Source organism: Euprymna scolopes, chromosome 8 (assembly GCF_053919585.1).
Source record: "Euprymna scolopes isolate OS-2025 chromosome 8, ASM5391958v1, whole genome shotgun sequence".
In the NCBI taxonomy this organism is placed as follows: domain Eukaryota; kingdom Metazoa; phylum Mollusca; class Cephalopoda; order Sepiida; family Sepiolidae; genus Euprymna; species Euprymna scolopes.
In genome coordinates, this window is record NC_136489.1 from 102813853 (window position 1) to 102837275 (window position 23423).

Sequence of the window (23423 nt, forward strand, 5' to 3'; positions counted from 1 at the left end):
TCTCGCCTTTCTCTCTCTCTCTCTCTCGCCTTTCTCTCTCTCTCTCTCTCTCGCCTTTCTCTCTCTCTCTCTCTCGCCTTTCTCTCTCTCTCCCTCTCTCTCTCGCCTTTCTCTCTCTCTCTCTCTCTCTCTCTCGCCTTTCTCTCTCTCTCTCTCTCTCTCGCCTTTCTCTCTCTCTCTCTCTCTCTCTCCTTTCTCTCTCTCTCTCTCTCCTTTCTCTCTCTCTCTCTCCTTTCTCTCTCTCTCTCTCTCCTTTCTCTCTCTCTCTCTCCTTTCTCTCTCTCTCTCTCTCCTTTCTCTCTCTCTCTCTCTCCTTTCTCTCTCTCTCTCTCTCCTTTCTCTCTCTCTCCTTTCTCTCCTTCTCTCTCTCCTTTCTCTCTCTCTCTCTCTCTCCTTTCTCTCTCCTTTCTCTCTCTCTCTCTCTCCTTTCTCTCTCTCTCTCTCTCCTTTCTCTCTCTCTCTCTCTCTCTCCTTTCTCTCTCTCTCTCTCTCTCTCTCTCTCGCCTTTCTCTCTCTCGCCTTTCTCTCTCTCTCTCTCTCTCGCCTTTCTCTCTCTCTCTCTCTCTCTCGCCTTTCTCTCTCTCTCTCTCTCCTTTCTCTCTCTCTCTCTCTCCTCCTTCTCTCTCTCTCTCTCTCTCGCCTTTCTCTCTCTCTCTCTCTCTCTCGCCTTCTCTCTCTCTCTCTCTCTCGCCTTTTCTCTCTCTCTCTCTCCTCGCCTTTCTCTCTCTCTCTCTCTCTCGCCTTTTCTCTCTCTCTCTCTCTCTCGCCTTTCTCTCTCTCTCTCTCTCTCTCGCCTTTCTCTCTCTCTCTCTCGCCTTTCTCTCTCTCTCTCTCGCCTTTCTCTCTCTCTCTCTCGCCTTTCTCTCTCTCTCTCTCTCGCCTTTCTCTCTCTCTCTCTCGCCTTTCTCTCTCTCTCTCTCTCGCCTTTCTCTCTCTCTCTCTCGCCTTTCTCTCTCTCTCTCTCGCCTTTCTCTCTCTCTCTCTCGCCTTTCTCTCTCTCTCTCTCTCGCCTTTCTCTCTCTCTCTCTCGCCTTTCTCTCTCTCTCTCTCGCCTTTCTCTCTCTCTCTCTCTCGCCTTTCTCTCTCTCTCTCTCTCCTTTCTCTCTCTCTCTCTCTCGCCTTTCTCTCTCTCTCTCTCTCTCGCCTTTCTCTCTCTCTCTCTCTCGCCTTTCTCTCTCTCTCCTCTCTCGCCTTTCTCTCTCTCTCTCTCGCCTTTCTCTCTCTCTCTCTCGCCTTTCTCTCTCTCTCTCTCTCGCCTTTCTCTCTCTCTCTCTCTCGCCTTTCTCTCTCTCTCTCTCTCGCCTTTCTCTCTCTCTCTCTCTCGCCTTTCTCTCTCTCTCTCTCTCGCCTTTCTCTCTCTCTCTCTCTCTCGCCTTTCTCTCTCTCTCTCTCTCTCTCGCCTTTCTCTCTCTCTCTCTCTCGCCTTTCTCTCTCTCTCTCTCTCGCCTTTCTCTCTCTCTCTCTCTCTCGCCTTTCTCTCTCTCTCTCTCTCTCGCCTTTCTCTCTCTCTCTCTCTCTCGCCTTTCTCTCTCTCTCTCTCTCTCTCTCTCGCCTCTCTCTCTCGCCTCTCTCTCTCTCTCTCGCCTTTCTCTCTCTCTCGCCTTTTCTCTCTCTCTCGCCTTTCTCTCTCTCTCGCCTTTCTCTCTCTCTCGCCTTTCTCTCTCTCTCGCCTTTCTCTCTCTCGCCTTTCTCTCTCTCTCGCCTTTCTCTCTCTCTCGCCTTTCTCTCTCTCTCGCCTTTCTCTCTCTCTCGCCTTTCTCTCTCTCTCTCTCGCCTTTCTCTCTCTCGCCTTTCTCTCTCTCGCCTTTCTCTCTCTCGCCTTTCTCTCTCTCGCCTTTCTCTCTCTCTCTCTCGCCTTTCTCTCTCTCTCTCCTTTCTCTCTCTCGCCTTTCTCTCTCTCTCTCGCCTTTCTCTCTCTCTCTCTCCTTTCTCTCTCTCTCTCTCGCCTTTCTCTCTCTCTCTCTCGCCTTTCTCTCTCTCTCTCTCGCCTTTTCTCTCTCTCTCTCGCCTTTCTCTCTCTCTCTCTCGCCTTTCTCTCTCTCTCTCTCGCCTTTCTCTCTCTCTCTCTCTCGCTCTCTCTCGCCTTTCTCTCTCTCTCTCTCGCCTTTCTCTCTCTCTCTCTCGCCTTTCTCTCTCTCTCTCTCTCGCCTTTCTCTCTCTCTCTCTCGCCTTTCTCTCTCTCTCTCTCGCCTTTCTCTCTCTCTCTCTCGCCTTTCTCTCTCTCTCTCTCGCCTTTCTCTCTCTCTCTCTCTCGCCTTTCTCTCTCTCTCTCTCTCGCCTTTCTCTCTCTCTCTCTCTCGCCTTTCTCTCTCTCTCTCGCCTTTCTCTCTCTCTCTCTCGCCTTTCTCTCTCTCTCTCTCGCCTTTCTCTCTCTCTCTCTCGCCTTTCTCTCTCTCTCTCTCGCCTTTCTCTCTCTCTCTCTCGCCTTTCTCTCTCTCTCTCTCGCCTTTCTCTCTCTCTCTCTCGCCTTTCTCTCTCTCTCTCTCGCCTTTCTCTCTCTCTCTCTCGCCTTTCTCTCTCTCTCTCTCGCCTTTCTCTCTCTCTCTCTCGCCTTTTCTCTCTCTCTCGCCTTTCTCTCTCTCGCCTTTCTCTCTCTCGCCTTTCTCTCTCTCGCCTTTCTCTCTCTCGCCTTTCTCTCTCTCGCCTTTCTCTCTCTCGCCTTTCTCTCTCTCTCTCGCCTTTCTCTCTCTCTCTCGCCTTTCTCTCTCTCTCTCGCCTTTCTCTCTCTCTCTCGCCTTTCTCTCTCTCTCTCTCTCGCCTTTCTCTCTCTCTCTCGCCTTTCCTCTCTCTCTCTCGCCTTTCTCTCTCTCTCTCGCCTTTCTCTCTCTCTCTCTCGCCTTCTCTCTCTCTCTCTCTCGCCTTTCTCTCTCTCTCTCTCGCCTTTCTCTCTCTCTCTCTCGCCTTTCTCTCTCTCTCTCTCGCCTTTCTCTCTCTCTCTCGCCTTTCTCTCTCTCTCTCTCGCCTTTCTCTCTGTCTCTCGCCTTTCTCTCTCTCTCTCGCCTTTCTCTCTCTCTCTCTCGCCTTTCTCTCTCTCTCTCTCTCGCCTTTCTCTCTCTCTCTCTCTCTCGCCTTTCTCTCTCTCTCTCTCTCTCGCCTTTCTCTCTCTCTCTCTCTCTCGCCTTTCTCTCTCTCTCTCTCGCCTTTCTCTCTCTCTCTCTCGCCTTTCTCTCTCTCTCTCTCGCCTTTCTCTCTCTCTCTCTCTCGCCTTTCTCTCTCTCTCTCTCTCGCCTTTCTCTCTCTCTCTCTCTCGCCTTTCTCTCTCTCTCTCTCTCTCGCCTTTCTCTCTCTCTCTCTCTCGCCTTTCTCTCTCTCTCTCTCTCGCCTTTCTCTCTCTCTCTCTCTCGCCTTTCTCTCTCTCTCTCTCTCGCCTTTCTCTCTCTCTCTCTCTCGCCTTTCTCTCTCTCTCTCTCTCTCTCGCCTTTCTCTCTCTCTCTCTCTCGCCTTTCTCTCTCTCTCTCTCTCGCCTTTCTCTCTCTCTCTCTCTCGCCTTTCTCTCTCTCTCTCTCGCCTTTCTCTCTCTCTCTCTCGCCTTTCTCTCTCTCTCTCTCTCGCCTTTCTCTCTCTCTCTCTCGCCTTTCTCTCTCTCTCTCTCGCCTTTCTCTCTCTCTCTCTCGCCTTTTCTCTCTCTCTCTCTCGCCTTTCTCTCTCTCTCTCTCGCCTTTCTCTCTCTCTCTCTCGCCTTTCTCTCTCTCTCGCCTTTCTCTCTCTCTCTCTCGCCTTTCTCTCTCTCTCTCTCGCCTTTCTCTCTCTCTCTCTCGCCTTTCTCTCTCTCTCTCGCCTTTCTCTCTCTCTCGCCTTTCTCTCTCTCTCGCCTTTCTCTCTCTCTCTCTCGCCTTTCTCTCTCTCTCTCGCCTTTCTCTCTCTCTCTCGCCTTTCTCTCCTCTCTCGCCTTTCTCTCCTCTCTCGCCTTTCTCTCCTCTCTCGCCTTTCTCTCCTCTCTCGCCTTTCTCTCCTCTCTCGCCTTTCTCTCCTCTCTCGCCTTTCTCTCCTCTCTCGCCTTTCTCTCCTCTCTCGCCTTTCTCTCCTCTCTCGCCTTTCTCTCCTCTCTCGCCTCTCTCTCCTCTTCTCTCCTCTCTCTTCTCTTCTCTCCTCTCTCTTCTCTTCTCTCCTCTCTCTCCTCTCTCTTCTCTTCTCTCCTCTCTCTCCTCTCGTCTCCTCTCTCTCCTCTCGTCTCCTCTCTCTCCTCTCGTCTCCTCTCTCTCCTCTCGTCTCCTCTCTCTTCTCTCGTCTCCTCTCTCTCCTCTCGTCTCCTCTCTCTTCTCTCGTCTCCTCTCTCTTCTCTCGTCTCCTCTCTCTTCTCTCGTCTCTCTTCTCTTCTCTCGTCTCTCTTCTCTTCTCTCCTCTCTCTTCTCTTCTCTTCTCTCCTCTCTCTTCTCTTCTCTCCTCTCTCTCCTCTCCTCTCTCTCCTCTCCTCTCCTCTCTCTCTCTCCTCTCCTCTCTCTCCTCTCCTCTCCTCTCTCTCCTCTCCTCTCCTCTCTCTCCTCTCCTCTCCTCTCTCTTCTCTCCTCTCCTCTCTCTTCTCTCCTCTCCTCTCCTCTCTCTTCTCTCCTCTCCTCTCCTCTCTCTTCTCTCCTCTCTCCTCTCTTCTCTCCTCTCCTCTCTTCTCTCCTCTCTTCTCTTCTCTCCTCTCTCTTCTCTTCTCTCCTCTCTCTTCTCTCCTCTCCTCTCTCTTCTCTCCTCTCCTCTCCTCTCTCTTCTCTCCTCTCCTCTCCTCTCTCTTCTCTCCTCTCTCCTCTCTTCTCTCCTCTCCTCTCTTCTCTCCTCTCTTCTCTTCTCTCCTCTCTCTTCTCTTCTCTCCTCTCTCTTCTCTTCTCTCCTCTCTCTTCTCTTCTCTCCTCTCTCTTCTCTTCTCTCCTTTCTCTCCTCTCTCTTCTCTCTCCTCTCCTCTCTCTTCTCTCTCCTCTCCTCTCTCTCTCTCCTCTCGCTCGTCTCTCCTCTCTCTCGTCTCTCCTCTCTCTCGTCTCTCCTCTCTCTCGTCTCTTCTCTCTCTCGTCTCTTCTCTCTCTCGTCTCTTCTCTCTCTCGTCTCTTCTCTCTCTCGTCTCTTCTCTCTCTCGTCTCTTCTCTCTCTCTCTCGTCTCTTCTCTCTCTCTCGTCTCTTCTCTCTCTCTCTCGTCTCGTCTCTCTCTCTCTCGTCTCGTCTCTCTCTCTCTCGTCTCGTCTCTTCTCTCTCTCGTCTCGTCTCTTCTCTCTCTCGTCTCGTCTCTTCTCTCTCTCTCTCGTCTCTTCTCTCTCTCTCTCGTCTCTTCTCTCTCTCTCTCGTCTCTTCTCTCTCTCTCTCGTCTCTTCTCTCTCTCTCTCGTCTCTTCTCTCTCTCTCTCTCGTCTCTTCTCTCTCTCTCTCTCTCGTCTCTTCTCTCTCTCTCTCTCTCTCGTCTCTTCTCTCTCTCTCTCGTCTCTCTCTCTCTCTCTCTCTCTCTCTCGTCTCTTCTCTTCTCTCTCTCGTCTTTCTCTTTCTCTATCTTCTCCATTTTTATATATCTTCCCTTCAGTGTTTTTTCTATCAAATTCATTTAATTATTTAAAGATTCAACTGCTCTGCATCTGATCTATTACCTGTCTTCCTTTTATTTGTGTGCAGGTATTAGTCCAGGAGTCTCATTGGCTAGCATGCCCAAAAATGTTAGTGATCAAGCAAAGAATGCCATTCTGGGAATCCTAGGGAAAGGCTTAGATCCTTTACAAAAGAAAGCATTGGAAGAGGAACAGTCGCAAACCTTAGACCAACAGGAAAACATGAAAATTAGTGGCAGTAATGCACGTCACATGGTCATGCAGAAGCTTATGCGAAAATCAGATGTAAGAAAACTTTTTTTTTTTGTTATTTCAATATAGATATGAATTAATTTTAAAGTTAAGAAAATTAATTTTGTTTGAGCTTATTGCATGAATTGTTTCTATCGATATTTAGCATCATTGAATGCATCCTTTTTATATACGGATATTATCACCATAATCAATTTAGTTGCTTACAAAAAGAATAAAAAAAACTGCTCTCTCCATAAATTATTCATGCTTGTTTTGTTTATCTAGTCAAACTTTTGCTGGCCACATTGAGAAAATGGATGAGAGTTCTTGACTTAGTAGATGAACAGTAAAGATTGTAAGATTGGTTCATAGGAGATGGCCAAGGAAAACATGGGAGTTTTAAGGATGAACTTATAGAGAAAAGGGGTTAAAAAATAACTTGTTCATAGTTTAGTTGAAAGTAAATTTCTAAAAGCTGTTAAAAACATGCCAGCACTTAAAACAGATGTTAAATTAAATATGGGTTATAGTTAACTAATGTATTTCCTAACTTCTGGTGTGGCTGCTACTAGAATCAGTGACAAGGCAAATCAGTTCCTTTGCTTTTTTTTCACACCTATATCTCTCCTGTGCATGCACTATTTTTTTTTCTGATCATTCTTTTTTATTTAATAATCATTTAAGAGTTTCTCGGTCTTATTATAATTAAGAATTATTGAGATTAGTTTAAATTTTTAAGAATTAATGAAAACACTTTCAATCTTTGTAAACTATTTTGGGAATAATATGTATGATGTTTGAAATTTTGTTTTCAATAATTTTATTTTCATGCATAAACATTTATTTAAATTCAAATGAAAAACTTATTTTTAGAATTAATAAAAATGTATTTTTATAATTTCATAAACCTATTATAAAATTTCAAATAAAATAAAAACTTTGATTTTATTAAAAATGCAAATAAAAACTATTTGTTATGTTATTTGTGTAATTTAAAATTTTATTGCATACTTTTCAATAATGTCCTGTTCTTATATTTTATTTCAATAAATCGCTTCACAGTAGAAGTACTGAATAACAATAAAAGTGAAGCAACTGATTTGCCTTGTCACGGCTTTTGGTAGCAGCCATGCCAGAAGTTAGGAAGTAACTGACTTTAACCAAAATATGATTTCAATGATATCTGATATGTTTTCTTTTTTGTTTCAACTTGTTGTCTCTAATGTTGATGGTGTGTGATATTTATTTTAGTGTCGAGTAATGGTCCTTCGCAATATGGTCGGTCCAGAAGACTTGGATGATGAATTAGAAACAGAAGTGACAGATGAATGTGGTAAATTTGGCACGGTCAATAGAGTCATTATTTACCAGGAAAAGCAAAGTGAGGAAGAAGATGCAGAAGTCATTGTTAAAATTTATGTGGAGTTCTCCAAGCAAGAAGGTAAGTTTAGCGCCTTATTTTTCTTTAAAGCTTTTAAGATCCTGTCTCTTGATGGTCGCTGATCAGTTTGTTTATGCTATCTAGTTGATTTACTAGTTTAGTAAGGATTTTTATTTATTCTGCCTCTTTTGAACGTCTTATTTTCATAAAATATATAATTTCAACATTTAATAAATAAAAAATTGTAAACAATATTTTACAAACTCATTATTTATGCGAGATGTCTCTAAAGTCTTACCAAACAATAATGATCAGACCAGCTTTAATTCGTCTTAGTATCATTATGGCAACCTAGGGTCTAACTTAAACCATCGGACCCTTATTGGAATAGAGTATGGTTCAGTCTTAGGAAGTGCGCCTATGTTAGCTATTACCTCCTTTTTAATAGTGAGTGTTATTGAAGTGCCTTCACTGAAGAATGTTGATAGGCCCGTTTTTGGCAATTTTTGCAGTCGACTTGATGAGAATCCCTCCCCCCCCTCCTTGTGCTATATCTTACTTTAGAGGTATGCAAGTGAAATCCCAACTGATTTCTATTTTCATTTCTGTCCAGACTTTATAAAGATCCTAGTGTGTGTGTACGCATATATATAACTTACAATAACAGAATATAAATTAAAATTCTCTTAAATATTTCATCTGATACATTCTAAAAATGTCCTTTTATCATTATTTCTGAATTCATTTTTAAAAAATGATCTGCATTTAGTGCTATTTTTAACCTGATTATACAATTGCAAAAATTAATTACTCTTATAAAATATTTAAAAACAAAATGTCACACTTAGTTATAAAACATCTTTCTTTTCATCAAATATTCTGTGTGTGTGGAGAGATATTAAAATATATTTAAAAGTTCTATCGATTATTGATGCCAAGTTTTTTTATCCTATTAGGATTACACAGAAAACGGATTTTCTCATTCCCAATTGCTCTCCCTTTCCCAATGGTTCAAGTTAGTAAGTTATAATCAATCAGCATTGGACAGTTAATAGCCACCTGTAGGAATGAGCTTAAATGGATGCCTCAGTGCATCTTATCCCCAGCTATCATTTAAAGCAGTGATTCTCACCCATTTTATTTTTTTCCGCATTCCTCAAGAAATTTCCCTCAAACCTCACATCCCTTAAAATTTTTGATTGTGACTAAATACATGGTTGGATTAAATCTATTCAGCCATATATTTAATGGTCACTGAATAACAATACTTAACCCTAAAATGAAAGCAAGAAGGTAATATATTGAAAGACCCCCCCCCCCCCTCCCCCAAAAAAAAAACTTAAAAAGAGAACAAGTACTCTGTTTTTTAATCTAAACTTTTCTTGCACTGCTTGGAATATTGTCTTGCTTAGGGGGTGCGAGTACCTTAGGTTGTCAATCACTGATTTTAAGCAATGCCATGCCCATTATGATGCCCTCTTGTAAGTTTTGATGAAAAAAATGCCCTCATGTGCAGGCAAGTAAATAAAGAATTATTGAAATGTACTTTTAAAACAAAATTATAAATCAACACCTGGAACCAAAGCTTCTTTTCTTGTTTTATATGTTCAACTGATTGGTCAAATTTAGAAAAACCAATTTTTGTAGCAGCAATCAGGTTTTTTATTTTAGTTTGAAATAAAATCAAAAGACTTTCTATCTTTTTCTGAAACTCAAATTCATCTAAAGATTCTTTCTCTTGCATACACAGAAAAATAAAACCTGGCTCATTAACTGCATTCTTTTTCTATTAGAAGCAAGAAATTAAGCTATTCATACTTTTTTTTTCTGCTGTGTCTTAATTTTGAGGGTCAACTGACTTATCTATCTATCTATTAGAAAGTTATGGTGTATTAGGGGTTTATAATTTACAAAAAAAAAGTATTAGTTCAAAACATTATTTTTGCTTAAAAATGAGATTTTTCATTTTCTATAAGGTAACAAATACTACCAGTGTAGACTTCTCCACTAGCTACTTTTTTCTTTATACTAATAAAACTGTAGAAGTTAGGTAAAGATAAGTTGACACACTTACCAACACCGCTCAAGGGGCGGGTATGAACTAGTATTTCTAAAACCTGATGAGATATAATTTTTTTTTTCTTTTCTCTTTTCAGAAGTAGAATGTGCTATCAATTCTTTGAATGGTCGGTACTTTGGAGGACGTGTGGTCAGAGCAGAAAAGTATGACCAAGATATGTTTGATGCTAATGATTTATCAGGATGATTCTATGCATTTAGAATTATCAAAATGAGAAAGATCAAACCATCACCCCCTGACCTCAGGTTTTTTTCATTATCATCTTCATTGTCTAAAAAAAAATTAAAAAAACAAAACAAAAAAAACCAAAAAACAAAAATAAAAAAACATAACAAAAGTGTTAGTGACATTGTAGTCACTCTAATTTCAGACTTTAAATCGATAAACTCGATCTTTTTTTTTCTCTTCAAATTACCCTCTCACCCCTTATTCTTGTGCAAATTTGGACCAACCCATATTTGTAGTGAGATATATTTTGACAATTGTTTGCTCATCTTTTGTTGTGACAAATTGTAGTCCCCCCCTCCCCCTTTTTTCAACTTCCTATTTTTAGGGAATCCTATTCAAGAGACTTTCCCCTCCACTATACAGTTTCACTTTAATAGAAATGGGATACCTTCACCAGCTAGAAATTAAATAAATATAATGCTACCAAATTACGTCTTAATTACTCTAGATGTTTACCCCCAATTTGTGATTAGTTATCCAACGAGAAAGAAATAAGAAATAACACTTCTTAAATAGAGAAAGAAATGAAAAACTCTTTGTAAGCTTTTTTCTTTTTTTTTTTTAATAGTAAGGCTGAAAAAAATCTATTACATTTTATAAGTTGTCATGACTGCCTTCTTGGATTGACTGTTCTAGGCAAGGACAAACTTATACAAAATGACTTATTTGTGCAAATTTACATTTTATACACCAGATAAGAAAACTTATTTTACTTTTTTCTTATTGAATTGTAAATCAAATATTACAATCGAAATTGTTGTCAGTTTTTAAGTCCCAAATTTAATCAAGTAGACAGAAAAAATGATTTTTTTTTTCCCCCCTGTTTCGTTGGCTATATAGATTTCATTCAACATATTTAACTTTTTTTTGTTCCTGAAGGAACAGAAACCCTCTACGGTTGTCCTCCACTTTTTCTGTCTTCTGCAGCCTTCTTTGTAGCATTGCAGGGTTTTAGCTCGAGAAGGTTGTAGATTCCAGTCAAGAGCTGACCAAGTTACGTTGGTTGGCCCTTTTCGCATGGTGTGTCCGATCCAAAACTACGGTGGTTTTGTCAGGGTGCCAAACACGGACCTGTGGGCTAGGTCAGAACAAGACCCAATGTCCAAATAAGGCAATGAATCGGACAACCTTGTGATAATTGTGGTGTGACTTCCTAGTTTTTTTCCTTTAAAATTTTAAGTCAGTAATTATCTGGGAAATGTTTTAATACCCCCTCCCCTTCCTCGAATCTTCATTCATTATTTTTTTTAACTGTCTTCGCAGAGCGTGTCTTATCCATGACCATTTTCTTTGCCTTATTTGGATTTACATTGGGTCTTGTTTTGTCCTAGCTGATAGGTCTGTGTTTGGCACTCTGTCAAACCACCGTAACTGGACCCTCTGTCGGAGACGCTTGTCTATGAATGTCTGTCTTTTTTGGTGTCAGTATTGAACAAAAAAATAACAGATTTTTCTAGAGGCATGTTAGTATTTCCCGTCCACTTGTCTTAATAAAGATATTTAGAAACATTCCAACAGCCGTAATATCCCCCTTCTTTACACACACAAAATGAGCAACAATATTTCATTTAGAAATCATTTTATTTTCATCCAGTTTTAACCCAGACTCACTGATTCTCATATTTTTTGTATAAAAGATGTAAATAAATTTTCTATTACTTTATTTTGCCTTACAATTGTTTTTTATTTTTTATAAAATTGAAAATATGAAACCAAATACGATGAGAAGGTGTTTATTTAATGTTTGAATTTGTACAAAAACAGCAGCAGTTTTAAATTTTTCTTCAAATGAAATGACAAGAATAAATATTAATCATTGGCTTTTGAATGTCACGAAAAAAAAATACATAAAAACAACCAGCTTCATTGATTGTGATTGAATGTTTTGTTCATTTATAAGAAAACTGTTCCCTCTGCTTTTAGAAATGTACATTTGTTTCAGTTTTGGCAATTTTTTTTTTTTTTTTTTTTTTTTTTTTAAGGATAAGATAGGGGTCAAAATCCAAAATCCACTTTGCTTTCTTATAAATGAGAAAAGTTCCTTTACCCAAAGAAATAATCATTCACATGGAGATTTTTTTTTTTTGGGGGGGGGGGGGGTCAGATTTTTTGCTGCAAGTTTGATAGGTGTGTGTGTTTCTAAGATGTTTCTAACTCAGCAATATAACAAACATCAAGCACACAAAAAGTCCGTCGACATGTTGGGCAAGGGCTTTTGCCATTCAGCCATGTTTGAGGCATCTGCTGATCTTGTCGACTGGCAAACCATTTTCCCATACAATCAAGGCACCACATTGGTCGACAATAACACTGGCTGCATTGTTCATCTTGCACATCAGCGCACAATTTTTGTAATTTGACATCTGCCTGTTTTTGCATACAACCAACACAAGTATCCACTTCCTGCAATAAAGAACAAGGTTGATTTAAAATAAAATGTTTCATACACACACATAATTTGTGTATGTATTTTGACTTTAGACATTCAAACTATACCTTAGCACTTTCACTGTTCCTAACAGACAAGCCTTTGGCAGAATTGGAAAAGAAAGTACCTTGTCAAATTGATTAAGCTATTTATGGTGGGGTTTTTGTTATAGTCCCAAGAACTCCAACTACAACGGGAATGACCATTTATTTATTTATTTATTATTACTAGTGGAGGGCACCCAACCCTGCCCGGCTGCAAAATACGCCTAAATATATTTCAATTCATGCAGACCTCATACTAATCATTATGGAACTAATTCCTCACTGAATACTATATATATATAGTACTGATTTCAAAAGTAAAAAAATGGGTGCCATCAACCAGAACCAAAACACCTAGCGCTCCAGCCATATTCCCTACTATTTGAGTGATTGACAGTTAAGAGATTTAAAATTAAACCACTTCAAATTATCAATGAATTTATGCATGCATAAAAGTAATAATAATAAATGGTGATTTCCGGTGTTGGAGTGCTTGTGACTAACAAAAACCCACCATAAATGGCTTAATCAATTTGACAAGGTAGTTTCTTTTCCAACAAGCATGGGTGCCCGGGTGTTTGGAGGTGTGTGTTGAGCAAAAAAAAAAAACAAGTGGTATTAGGCAGGCTCGAACCCGTACTGCGAAGGAGGAAAAGAAAGAAAAAACGTAACGTCTTTGCTGTTACGACCACCGCCAAACCAGAAGTGACATAGGTTTAAATCAGGCTATACAATCGAAAAGAGGGGATGACTTTCGAAAATATTGGCGAAAAAAGTGATCCCACCCTGTAGAAAAGTGCCCAGTTGAGGGTGAAGAAATTAATAATTTTAGCCAATTTGTTGTCTGAAGGATCGAGCTTCAAAACGATTCTGATCTTGTGAAAATCCGTCGCCTCTGTTGAAAGTTTTAGGCAGACATGCAAACATAAGTGCATACATTTATATATTGGTAGCTCATATTTTTGACCCAAACCGATTAAAAAGCTTGCCCTATCTCTGAATACCCTTTATGTAAAATTTCAAATGTTTAGACCAGAAATTGTCTGAGTAATTTGGTAGAGACCGTAAAGGTCTAATTTTGAAAAAATATTTGACCCTCATTATGACCCCCTTAACATTTATTGTTTTGAGGGTCAAATCAAGTTATTAAGTTAGATCCATGTCCAAGGAACCTATATTTAAAATTTCAATTGTTTATACCCAAAATTGGCAGAGGGGTTTGGTAGCGTTCTCAAAGGTCAAATTGTTGAAATTTTACCCCTTAACAGCCAAATTTCTGGCCGAAAACGGATTACAAAGATTTTCCCAAATCTCAATACCCTGTATATCAAATTTTGAGTCTGTAGACTGAAAATTGACAGTTATTGTGTAGAGAAATGTACACACAAACACTTTCACTTTTATAGATATATAGATTTTGCCAAAGGCTTGCCTGTTAGGAACGGTGAAAGTGTTAAGGTACAGTTTGAATGTCTAAAGTCAAAGAAATTGAGTTTATGTTCAAGAAAAAACAATACAATTAATATTTTATATATATATATATATATATATATATATATAGTGTGTGTGTGATTGAATGTTATGCAAAAATAATAAATTATAAAAGCAAACTGCAATGTTAAAATATATTAAAACTAGTTTTAAATACTAAATTTAAAAAAAAAAAAAAAAAAGAATTTATTTAATATTCAAGAATCAAGACTTTATAAAAATAGTTTTGACTACTGGGGGTGGGGCGGGCATTTAATTGAAACATGCAAAATATTTTTAAATATCTTTCCTTGTATTGCAAATTTATTGACAAAAAAGATGTCAAAAACCAAATATATCACCCAATTTATTTTCTTTTCAGCAAATTACCTCATTCATTTAATGCTACTTTTCCCTTATCTCCAACTCGGATATTTTCTGATATTTTGCAAGCTTGCTTGCTAGTTCACAACTCTCTCCAAATTCCACTCTATGGTATTTTTCTAATCACTTGTTTTCCTTGGCCAGTCAGCCTTTCTATAATCTATACTTCTGCAATGGTTTATCCAAAAGGATGGATGTTCCACATGGGTGTACCAGTGTAACTGATTCATCTTTAAGGTGACCTCTGTTAGTCAAATGTAGTAGTTTCAATAAATCCTTTTGACTTGATGTGTTGAGTTTAATCAAATTTGATATTGCAGATCTGTCCTTGTGTTGCATTTGAGCAAGAGGACTAACTGAGTATTCAGCATTCACTACCATATAACATGACACTCCTGAATGTAGCTGCTATTCAACTTACTTCACATGTAGAGAAGAACAGTTTGTGACGTTATCAGATCACAAAATTTTACCCATTCTGTTGTGCTGGGTTTATATCCACCATCCGCACTCAGATTCTTTCTGCTACCTAGGAAATATATTATTTCAGGATGTTATCATCTACTATCATTTCTTTGTAGGGTGACCATTAGTAGGCCATGTCTGTTTCATATCTCTTACATTTGAAATTGGGATTAACTTACCTTTCAGGTTGCTGCAATTTTTGTGAACCCACAATTGGCACAGATTATATTATATATAACACCATTCTGACACACAGAGCAAGAATACCACTCTGAGCTCTTTGGAGATTCTAGTAAAGTCACACAACATCACTTTAGTTTTAACTTAATCCGCAAAGCTTTGGCTTTCAAACCGTTTTTTTTTTCCACATTCAAAGACTCGGCAATAATAATAAATATAGATTAACTTCTATGGACAGTCCAACCAAAGCTCTTAGAACTGCACGCCCGTGGAACTCTGTTCCGTTTTCCTGCTTTCCAACTGACTACAATATTGTCTTCAAGTCCAACATGAACAAATTCTTGATGAGCCATCCCCTTAAGTAATCTGATCCACCAAATTTCCACTACTAATGATGACTGACATATTCCGCTTAACCACTGTACATTTATTAACCCTTATCCTCGAGTGGCTTCTGGGCCTTGATAATTGGTGACTCCTTTGTAAAAAGATTAAAAACAACCTTGTCATCCACTCACATAGTGTTCATATACATGCATTAGCACTTCTGTGATTCTGTCGAAGGCGTTCCCCATATCTAGAGATTCTATGAAGAGGGGTCTCTTGATTGCACAGGCAGATACTGTAGTTGATGTATGATGAATACGGTCTCAATTGTGTCCCTGCCAGGTACAAAGCCAAACTGCATCTGATCTATATCAACTGTGCATAGAGTACTGTTGTCACATTTGCGTCAGTGCACCAACCACTAGTGTCTACTGCTGGAATAGGCCACAATAGTCTCTGTCGCATTACAGCAGTATGGCATCTGATTATTAGCAAATTTAAATCTATTCTCTGAAGAGGTACCTAGATACCAGAAGATTTTTTTTTTTTTTTTTTTGTACATAGGAGTCACCACTTAGAGGCCCAGAGGCCACTCGAGGATAAGGATGAAAGAGGATATAGTAGTCAATGAGACAATATCATAGTAATTGTTAGTGTAAATTTGGTAAATTAGATTACTTAAGGGTCATCAAGAACTTGTTTACGTTGAACTTGAATATGCCCATTTGGTATCCAGTTGGAAAGCAGGCAAACAGAAGAGAGTTCCACAGGTGTGCAGTTCTTAGAAAAAAAGCTTTGTTCATGGAATGTACAATTAGGTTTTGGCACAGATAAAGAGTAGGAGAAATTATTGACAGTATTTTCAGCTAGACAAGTGTTTCTCATGAAAGTTTGGTGGGGAGAGGCCATAGTGCTTTTTTTTTTTTCTTTTTTTTTGTAGGGAGGGTTCCATTTTACACAAACTGAGCTGCAGCAATGCATGGTCAGGTACGGCTAGTTCTAAATAAGCCCCCCCCCCCATTTTTTTTTTTTTCTTCAAAGTTTTCTTAAAAGTTGAAATAGAATTATAGATTAAAACACCTGATGCTGAAAAGGGTAAAGTAAATAAATTTTGTTGAATTCCTATCAATTGAGATTTAATAAAAAAAATTAAAATAGTTTTAACATCTAACTGTGAAAAATTATTGAACTCCGTATTAATGTAATTAAGTATTGTAATTTTATTGGTCCACCAACTTAGTCTGATTTGAACCTTAGAATTCACCCTCGTCCGTTTGTTCCCAAAATTCTCAATAACTACTAATTACATTTTTCTGAAATTTTGCATGAAGTTACAACTACCCCAAGGAGAAAATGTAACATTCTTAGATTTTTGATAGAAATTCTGGTTTCATCCCCAGGGGGTCAAAAAAGGTCAAAATGGCCAAAAATAGCACTTTCTAGGATATAGAATCTTTTTGAATAATAAGATTTTGCTGAAAATTACCCAAAAGCAAGACCACATGAATATACATCTGGAAACGTAATATTTGACCCTGGAAAAATTCTAGAGCTTAAGCCCTAGGGTGTTTTAAGGGTGAAAAAAAAACACCTTTTGGAGCTAATTTTTATTTTTCTCCTTCATCAGTCGGGGGACCATATAGTTAAGTTATGTTTAAGACATAAAATAGTAAAATTTCTTCAAATATGAAATATGCATTGTTGCTAACAGCAGTTTCAGTTTCTCAGTACTCCACGTCTAGCCAGACAGTATTCATTTTTGAACCGTATATTTTGCCAAGAACTTTGCAGCTAATTCTACCCTTTGCAACCAAGGCCGCCAACCCCCAACATTTCCTCCTGTATCAGAAAACACGCTATGTGATATACAAATATCTGTACATGATGTTGCCAAGCTAATCAAAAACTTTTTTTTAAATTGACATGAACGCTAGAATATTTCAATTAAAAGTCAAATATGAACAGGTAAAATTATAGAAGATAAAAGGCCAATCAAATGAGGTATAGTTTGTTTAAACTGTTACATTACATTTTGCTTAAATTTGCAGTTTTTGAAAAAATTATAAGTGCAGACTTTCTTTTTGCCACCCACACACACACACACACACACACAAATATAATGGATAAATATATCTAACCAAACTCAACTGCCCTTCTCAGCTAGTCTTTCTGGAATATATAAATAATCATTTGGATTGCACAGCAAGGACACTCAAGATTTACCAGCTGTTAATCTATGGACATAAAAATTGACTGTCTACAAAGTTCACTATCTTGTTTAAATATTACTTCTCCAAAGTCACAATTGCAGCATGGGACCTTGTATCCAAGAAGACATTGTTTTTAAGACATCAACTTATTTCTTGTGTACTCTTTTTTCTTAGCTAAATGTTTCCCATTGCAGATCTGCTGTCTGTATCTATGCACCCGCACTAAACATGCAGCAGTATGCATGTTTATAAAAGTCAGCATGAAATATTCTTATCAAGAAACAGAATTTGAAATGGCAGAAAACTAACACTCACCATTCCAGGTGGCAACACGAAGAGCGAATTCTTTTGGACCTCCTCTCGGAATGCAACCAAGAATTGATCACTTAGTGAAAGACGGATGACGATATTGCGCACATTTTGGATCGGGCCAGTCAATTTCTCTCGCAACTCTCCATATTCCAGTGAATTTAACCTATCATCAAAGTGAGGAGGAAAAAACAAAATTAAAAAAAAACAAACAAAATAAGACCAATATTTCGATGCAGATAAAAGTGAGATAATGTAGAAAAGAAAACTGGTCTTTTTTTTTTTCGACATGGTTGAGGATGAGGGGAGGACATGGGTAAACAGTTAACTATTTACTTGAATGGTGAAATATAAACTTAACTTTGTTTCTCAAAAGTTTACAATGATTCTCTTTTGCTAGATAGATAATAGAAAGACAAAAGTTATCGATGTCATGTTTTGTTGTGATACCCCCTCCCCTTTTTTTTTTGCGGACAAATTCACTCTTCACTGTGTCCAGTGTTTACATAGATTCTCATCACACTGTGATGTTATTTTTCTTTTTCTGTTTTTTTTTAACATTTTCTTTTTCATTCCTTTTCTCTTTCATGTGTTAAAACTCCAAGTTACTTTGAGCCTGCCTGTCTTTTTTTTTTTTTTTTATCCTCTGAATATATTTCTATCCATTTCTCTGCTTGATCCTTAGCAGGATTTTCGATTATTTTTATTAAGAAAAAAATTTTTTTCTGCTCCATAACACTACTACCGCATGAATATGTTCTCAGCTTTCAACGTAACTTTGGTATGTTTATTTTTCAATTTCTTCATTGTTTAAGTGGAATCTACTTGTTTAGCCTTTGTAATACAATGTGTTTACCGTATTTCGATGCTATTTAAAGCTAGCTAAATTTGCTACTATTTTCTTTAGTGTGGTAATTCTTTGACACAGTATATCTTCTTTCTATAATTCTAGCTTTCTTGTTGCATTCGTTCCCCTTTTTTCTTTCCTTCTATGTTCCTTTTTCTCTTAATGTTTAATTTTCTGCTTCGTTACAGTGAAACTCACTGTTGCATGTTTTTTTTTTTTTTTTTTTTTACTTCAGATTTTTACCTATTTCAATGAGATAAATGAATTATCGCTATTCTTAAAATGGAATGTGTGTTTTACTCTTTTGTGATTCCAAGTTAACTGGCTGTCTAGCCACGATGTTGAATAACATTTTGACAATGGCAGCATAATCAATTTAATCTAAATGAATAAATGTGGAAGCTACACTTATTTCTTGTGAACACCACAGCAATTTCAAACTGTGGTGTCTAAATCTAAACATAGATTCCATGAACAAAGCTTTTCTGGCAGGCATGTGGAACACTGTTCTGCTGGCCCGCTTCCCGGCTGACTATAATATGGTAAGCCTTTAAGTTCAATGTAAAGAACTTCTTGTTGAACTGTCTCCTTAAAAAAAAGTCAAATTCTACCCAATTTACATCATTAACAATTACTACAATACCAACTCATATTCATTAACCCTTATCCTCGAGTGGCCTTCTGGCCTTGATGAGTCATGACTTCCTTGTGAAAAAAAAATTTACGCAAATAGGAACACACTATTTTTGCATAGTAGTTATCTATAGGCGATCCAAGCAATAAGATTAGTTTGCACATGTCTTTGCAAAAAAAAAATAAAAAAAATTAATCATTCTTTTTCTTATTGTTTTTGACTTAAAAAATTGTTTTGAATCAAATGCAACATAATTTTATAAATATTTTATTTTGTGGACAAATGTTTAGCATTCATGTTAAAGTATTTCTATCTGGTCTTTCTTCTTTACGTGGACGAACGTGAATTCCAACAAGTTGCTATCCATTTCTAAGTTGCAAGTTAAAACAAAGAACACAAACACACATCTTTATGGTCATAATAATAATGTTTATCTAAAATCAATAACTAAAAAAAGTTTGTTTATTTTCATGTTCACAATAAAGTTATCAATGAAATATTTATTATTTGAAATTTTGGTTTCAAGTAATGAACTTTGTGAATCGATGGTGAACTAGTCTATTATATCATGTTTTTGAAATAATCATTGAGCAGACCGATTCTTTGGCCAGTCTGTTGTGTGTAAGGGTTGTAACCAATCTTGCGATAGCTATATATTTTTTTGTGTATAGAAAACATAGTAAATCTCAGCCTGTGATCAAAGTATAATATCTGTTTAACCCTCAGTGAAGGAGAAATCCTTCTAGACTGAAGCAATTTTTACTTTTGTTCCAATCCAGAGTGTCGCTTTTGGGGGAGGGGGGCTTGATTTTTCTCACGTAAACAAAACAACCTTATGTTTAACTCTGCCTTTGTGAACATAACACAGTAATTCTTTATTGAACTGAAGCGTTCAATCATTTGGTATATTCATCTGCTGAGAACACACATCCACCAAGCTGCTTCTTATGGCTTCACCGCAAACCAGGCGAGATGGTTTCCAACTGCTAAAGAGCAATCTGTGATTTTTGCTGGTGCTACTTGTGGATGAGAGTTGTCGTCTTCACATACAACCTTGGCATTCGCAAATGCTCACCTATCTAATCTGATCAGACTAATGGAAATACATATAACAGCATGATTAACCAAAGTTAGTTTCAACAAATTCATTGCTTTAGGAATCAGTCCATGAAACTTATCCAATTCAGATTATTTTTTATTGAAAGTTAGATATAAAAATTGAATTCACCAAGTCTTGAAAAAAAAAATATATTCAACGTCTTTTAAAATCAAAATTCTATAAATATATATAAACTAGCAGGACAATGGAAATTGTACAGACTATTTAACTGCATGATTTTATTATTAATGAGATTTATTTTGAAATGACAAAGTGCGGTGAAAAAAAAAAAAAATTGTCTTAAAATAATTTTAATTTTTCAGCTAAATATTCTTAAAAAAACAAATAGCTTCTTTCCAAGAACTGCAGACTCGTGGAATTCTCTTCCTGCTGACTTTTCCTCCTACCTATAGCTCCAATCTTTCTAAGGCCAATACCCATCTAATGCCTTTGTGATAATCATCTTCCATTTTTGTTAGCTCCTTACATTAAGTGGCTTGATTCTTTGCATGGAGCAATTTCCATTTTAAAAAGTAACAAAAAAAAAAAAAAAATGAAAGAGAAGTCTTATTTGTTTATTAACAAGAAGACCCGATGTTGCTCAAGATTTAATGATGATCAACGAATGTATATTTTTTTTGTTACCGAAATTGGTAAAATCGCCCATTTTTCAATCAAATCAATTGATTGCCTGCTCTAGTTGGGAAGGAACCCGTCGTGGTGCACCGGGAGGAAGTTGGTTGGTTGTTTTTGTTTTACGGCATATTAACCCTTTTCAGGTTATTTAATGCTGCATCCAGCGATTTTGAAGAAAAGTTTTTTAATAGAGTATATTTGTTTTTCCAAGTCGGTTTCTATTTAACCCACAGTTGGGACCTTAACAAGTACTACCACTCCGGGTCAGAGTGGACCTGGGAGCAATGACAATCAAGGGGTGGCTCCGCACTCCTCAAAGCCCGCAAGCTGGGGACTCACCATCGGATATAGTTTAAGGTCATATCCAGGACCACCAGGAGGAAGCATTACATGCCTCCCTGCATGCCCTCCAGATTACACTGTAGTCTACATTGCACTATAGAGAACATACTGTTGATCTTAAATTATTTTTTATATATAATGGCTTGAATTAAAGTTTAAAATGCAAAAGTACAGTATCATGCTTCAATTGAGCTCTAAACAGAAACATTCATTTTGAATATACCCCTGTCATATCAAAGAACCTACTGTCGATTTTATATGTTGGGTCTTTCAACTTGTGTGGTGATAAAAACTTCTCAAGTGCACTTGTGATGTTAGGCTGTGTAAGGTGTTAACTTGGTACAAAATCGCTTAATCCTTCTTTCATCAGATTATTCTGATTACCAATACTTATTGAAGACATTCCGATAAAAAAACCTAAGAACACTGCCAGGCGCATAAAGTACTCTCGTGTGAAATTTCATTAAAATTGGCCCAGCCATTTTCGAGTCCATAGGAAATGAACTTACATGCACAATCTTCCTTTTATATAATAGTAGAGATATAGACTAACTAGCAGGCTGCCCGATGTTGCCTGGTGGTAAAATGTGCATGAATATCATATTTTAATTAATGCAAATTTCTTATATATTATAAACAGAAATACCGTAGGTATTAAGCATAGTATTAAATTCCTTAAAAAATTTATTAAAATAAAAAATAAAAATGGAAAAAACCGAGATATGTGCATGCAAGTATTATGTTTTTTCTAAACACTTCTTGTAAGTAAAAAAAAAATACTCGAGCTGTGATCAAAACCAAAACCTAAAGACAGTGAGTCAAGTACAATAACCATTACACTAACTTACCACAATCTTTAAAAAGTGTTTTCAAACCTACCCATTCTTAGCACAAGGAAGCTGTCATGTTTTAAAACTGCGCATGCAGTCATGAAACAGTTGACAAACAGATCCCAAGTACCAATTTTTCAATTTTGACCCATTAACAGCCCTTTTTTCTGGATGAAAACCGGTTAAAAAGTTTTCCACATGTCTGAATATCCTATATACCAAATTTGAAGTTCGTTGAGAATTATCCTCACACACATTCTCACTTTTATAGATACACAGATAGATAATTGTAAACATTTAAATCCTTTTAAAACAATAAATATCCTTTAAATAAATAAAAACGGATGCTACTTTTGAAATTTATTTAAAATTTAGATTTATTATTTGCATTTTTTGTCTTGTTTAAATGAATGACTTTCCTGTTTGTTGCCATTTCGCTTGTGCTGCCCACCAGGATCAAGTTATCATCAACTGATTCCTTTCATGTTTTAAGAAACCTACTATTCGTTTTGTGAATTAAGATTGCATCAAAATAAAAAGCATGCAAAGAGTATGTTTTAAAAACTGGTTAATTCATTATGAAATGGGTGACATCTAAATTTTTAACTTTAGGGACACAAGTCAATTTTAAATTACTCTTGCATTACAATTCAACTTTATAATCAAACGCTCTTTTTTTTTTTAATAGACTTGTGGACAGTGATAAATGTATTATCTATATACCTATACATTTGAGTTTTTTTCTCACTCTGACATTGATGTAAAAACCCTACTTTTTCTATTGAAACATTATTAAAACAAACGTTTTAATATACTCTCATCGATATGTGAGCAACTGCTTGAGGATTAACTAATTTTGTATATTTCTTTGAAAAACAAGCGTTAATTGCTTATTCATTTTGTTTTCTTCTTAGATTATTGGCTCCATGTCACTATTAGACAGAGTTCTATTTATGTATAATTTCCACATTCTACATAATAGCGTAGAATTTAGGATGAAAACATTCTAGCGCACAGAAATATTTATATATATATATATAAGTAATCTTGTTGGTGTGTGTGTGTATGTGTGTGCAAAAGTATCTTGTCGGTGTGGGTGTCTCTACAAAACTCCTTTGAATATTTGATCTACAGAGTTGAAATTTAATATATAGAGTATTTGGACCTGCAGCAAACTTTTGATTTGATTTTTAGCCAGCAAAAATTGCTGCTAAGAAGTTAAAATTGAAAACAAAACAGTTGACCATGGCAGGGTAAGTCGAATAAAACATTACTCCTGCTGTTACTTTTGAGCATGTGCAAAATTTAACATTCATAGTTCGAAGTCGCTTAATTTTTAACCCTTCATATTCATTGTGCGTTAGCTCAGACAGTATAGACACTGAAAAGATAACTAACGACTTAGGCTTGAGTGTTAAACGTTCTGGTTTCGATTCTAGCGGATGGTAATTTTGAAATCATTACTATATATTGGATAATAATCAATAAAAAATAGATAAGAAATCTGCATGAATTAAAATATAATATTTATGTATATTTTATGACCGGGCAATGCTGGGTGGCCTGCTAGTTGTACATTATTTTTAAAAGATAAGATTTCCCAAGATGCAATGAAAAAAAAAAAAAAAAAAAAATTAAACATATGCTTGATTTATTAGGATATACTTTAATCCATTAAAAAAAAAAAATCATTTAGATTGTAACAAAAAAGATTTAAACTTTTGTTTTATTTAAAAGAAAATATTTAGCTGACAATTATTCTTTGGCTGTTTTGGCTAGGAAC

At 37.1% G+C, this 23423-nt stretch overlaps 2 protein-coding genes across 4 annotated transcripts in view; one reads left to right on the forward strand and one right to left on the reverse strand.

Moving 5' to 3' along the window:
- Window positions 1–11098, forward strand: part of LOC145283685 (poly(U)-binding-splicing factor PUF60-like) — a 74837-nt gene extending 63739 nt beyond the window's left edge. For all 3 annotated transcript variants that reach the window (XM_080132710.1, XM_080132711.1, XM_080132712.1), the window contains 3 exons: window positions 5580–5797; window positions 6998–7187; window positions 9284–11098. In XM_080132710.1, coding sequence (XP_079988836.1) covers window positions 5580–5797; window positions 6998–7187; window positions 9284–9393 — 518 coding nt within the window. In that variant the 3' untranslated portion in view covers window positions 9394–11098. The remainder of the gene's footprint in view (window positions 1–5579; window positions 5798–6997; window positions 7188–9283) is intronic.
- Window positions 11099–11152: 54 nt separating this feature from the next.
- The window catches only part of LOC145283686 (E3 ubiquitin-protein ligase TM129-like), a 34629-nt gene continuing 22358 nt past the window's right edge, over window positions 11153–23423 (reverse strand). Inside the window, exons 3-4 of the mRNA XM_080132713.1 lie at window positions 17259–17418; window positions 11153–11838 (exon numbers count right to left, since the gene is read on the reverse strand). Of these exons, the coding sequence (XP_079988839.1) occupies window positions 11575–11838; window positions 17259–17418 (424 nt within the window). The 3' untranslated portion in view covers window positions 11153–11574. The remainder of the gene's footprint in view (window positions 11839–17258; window positions 17419–23423) is intronic.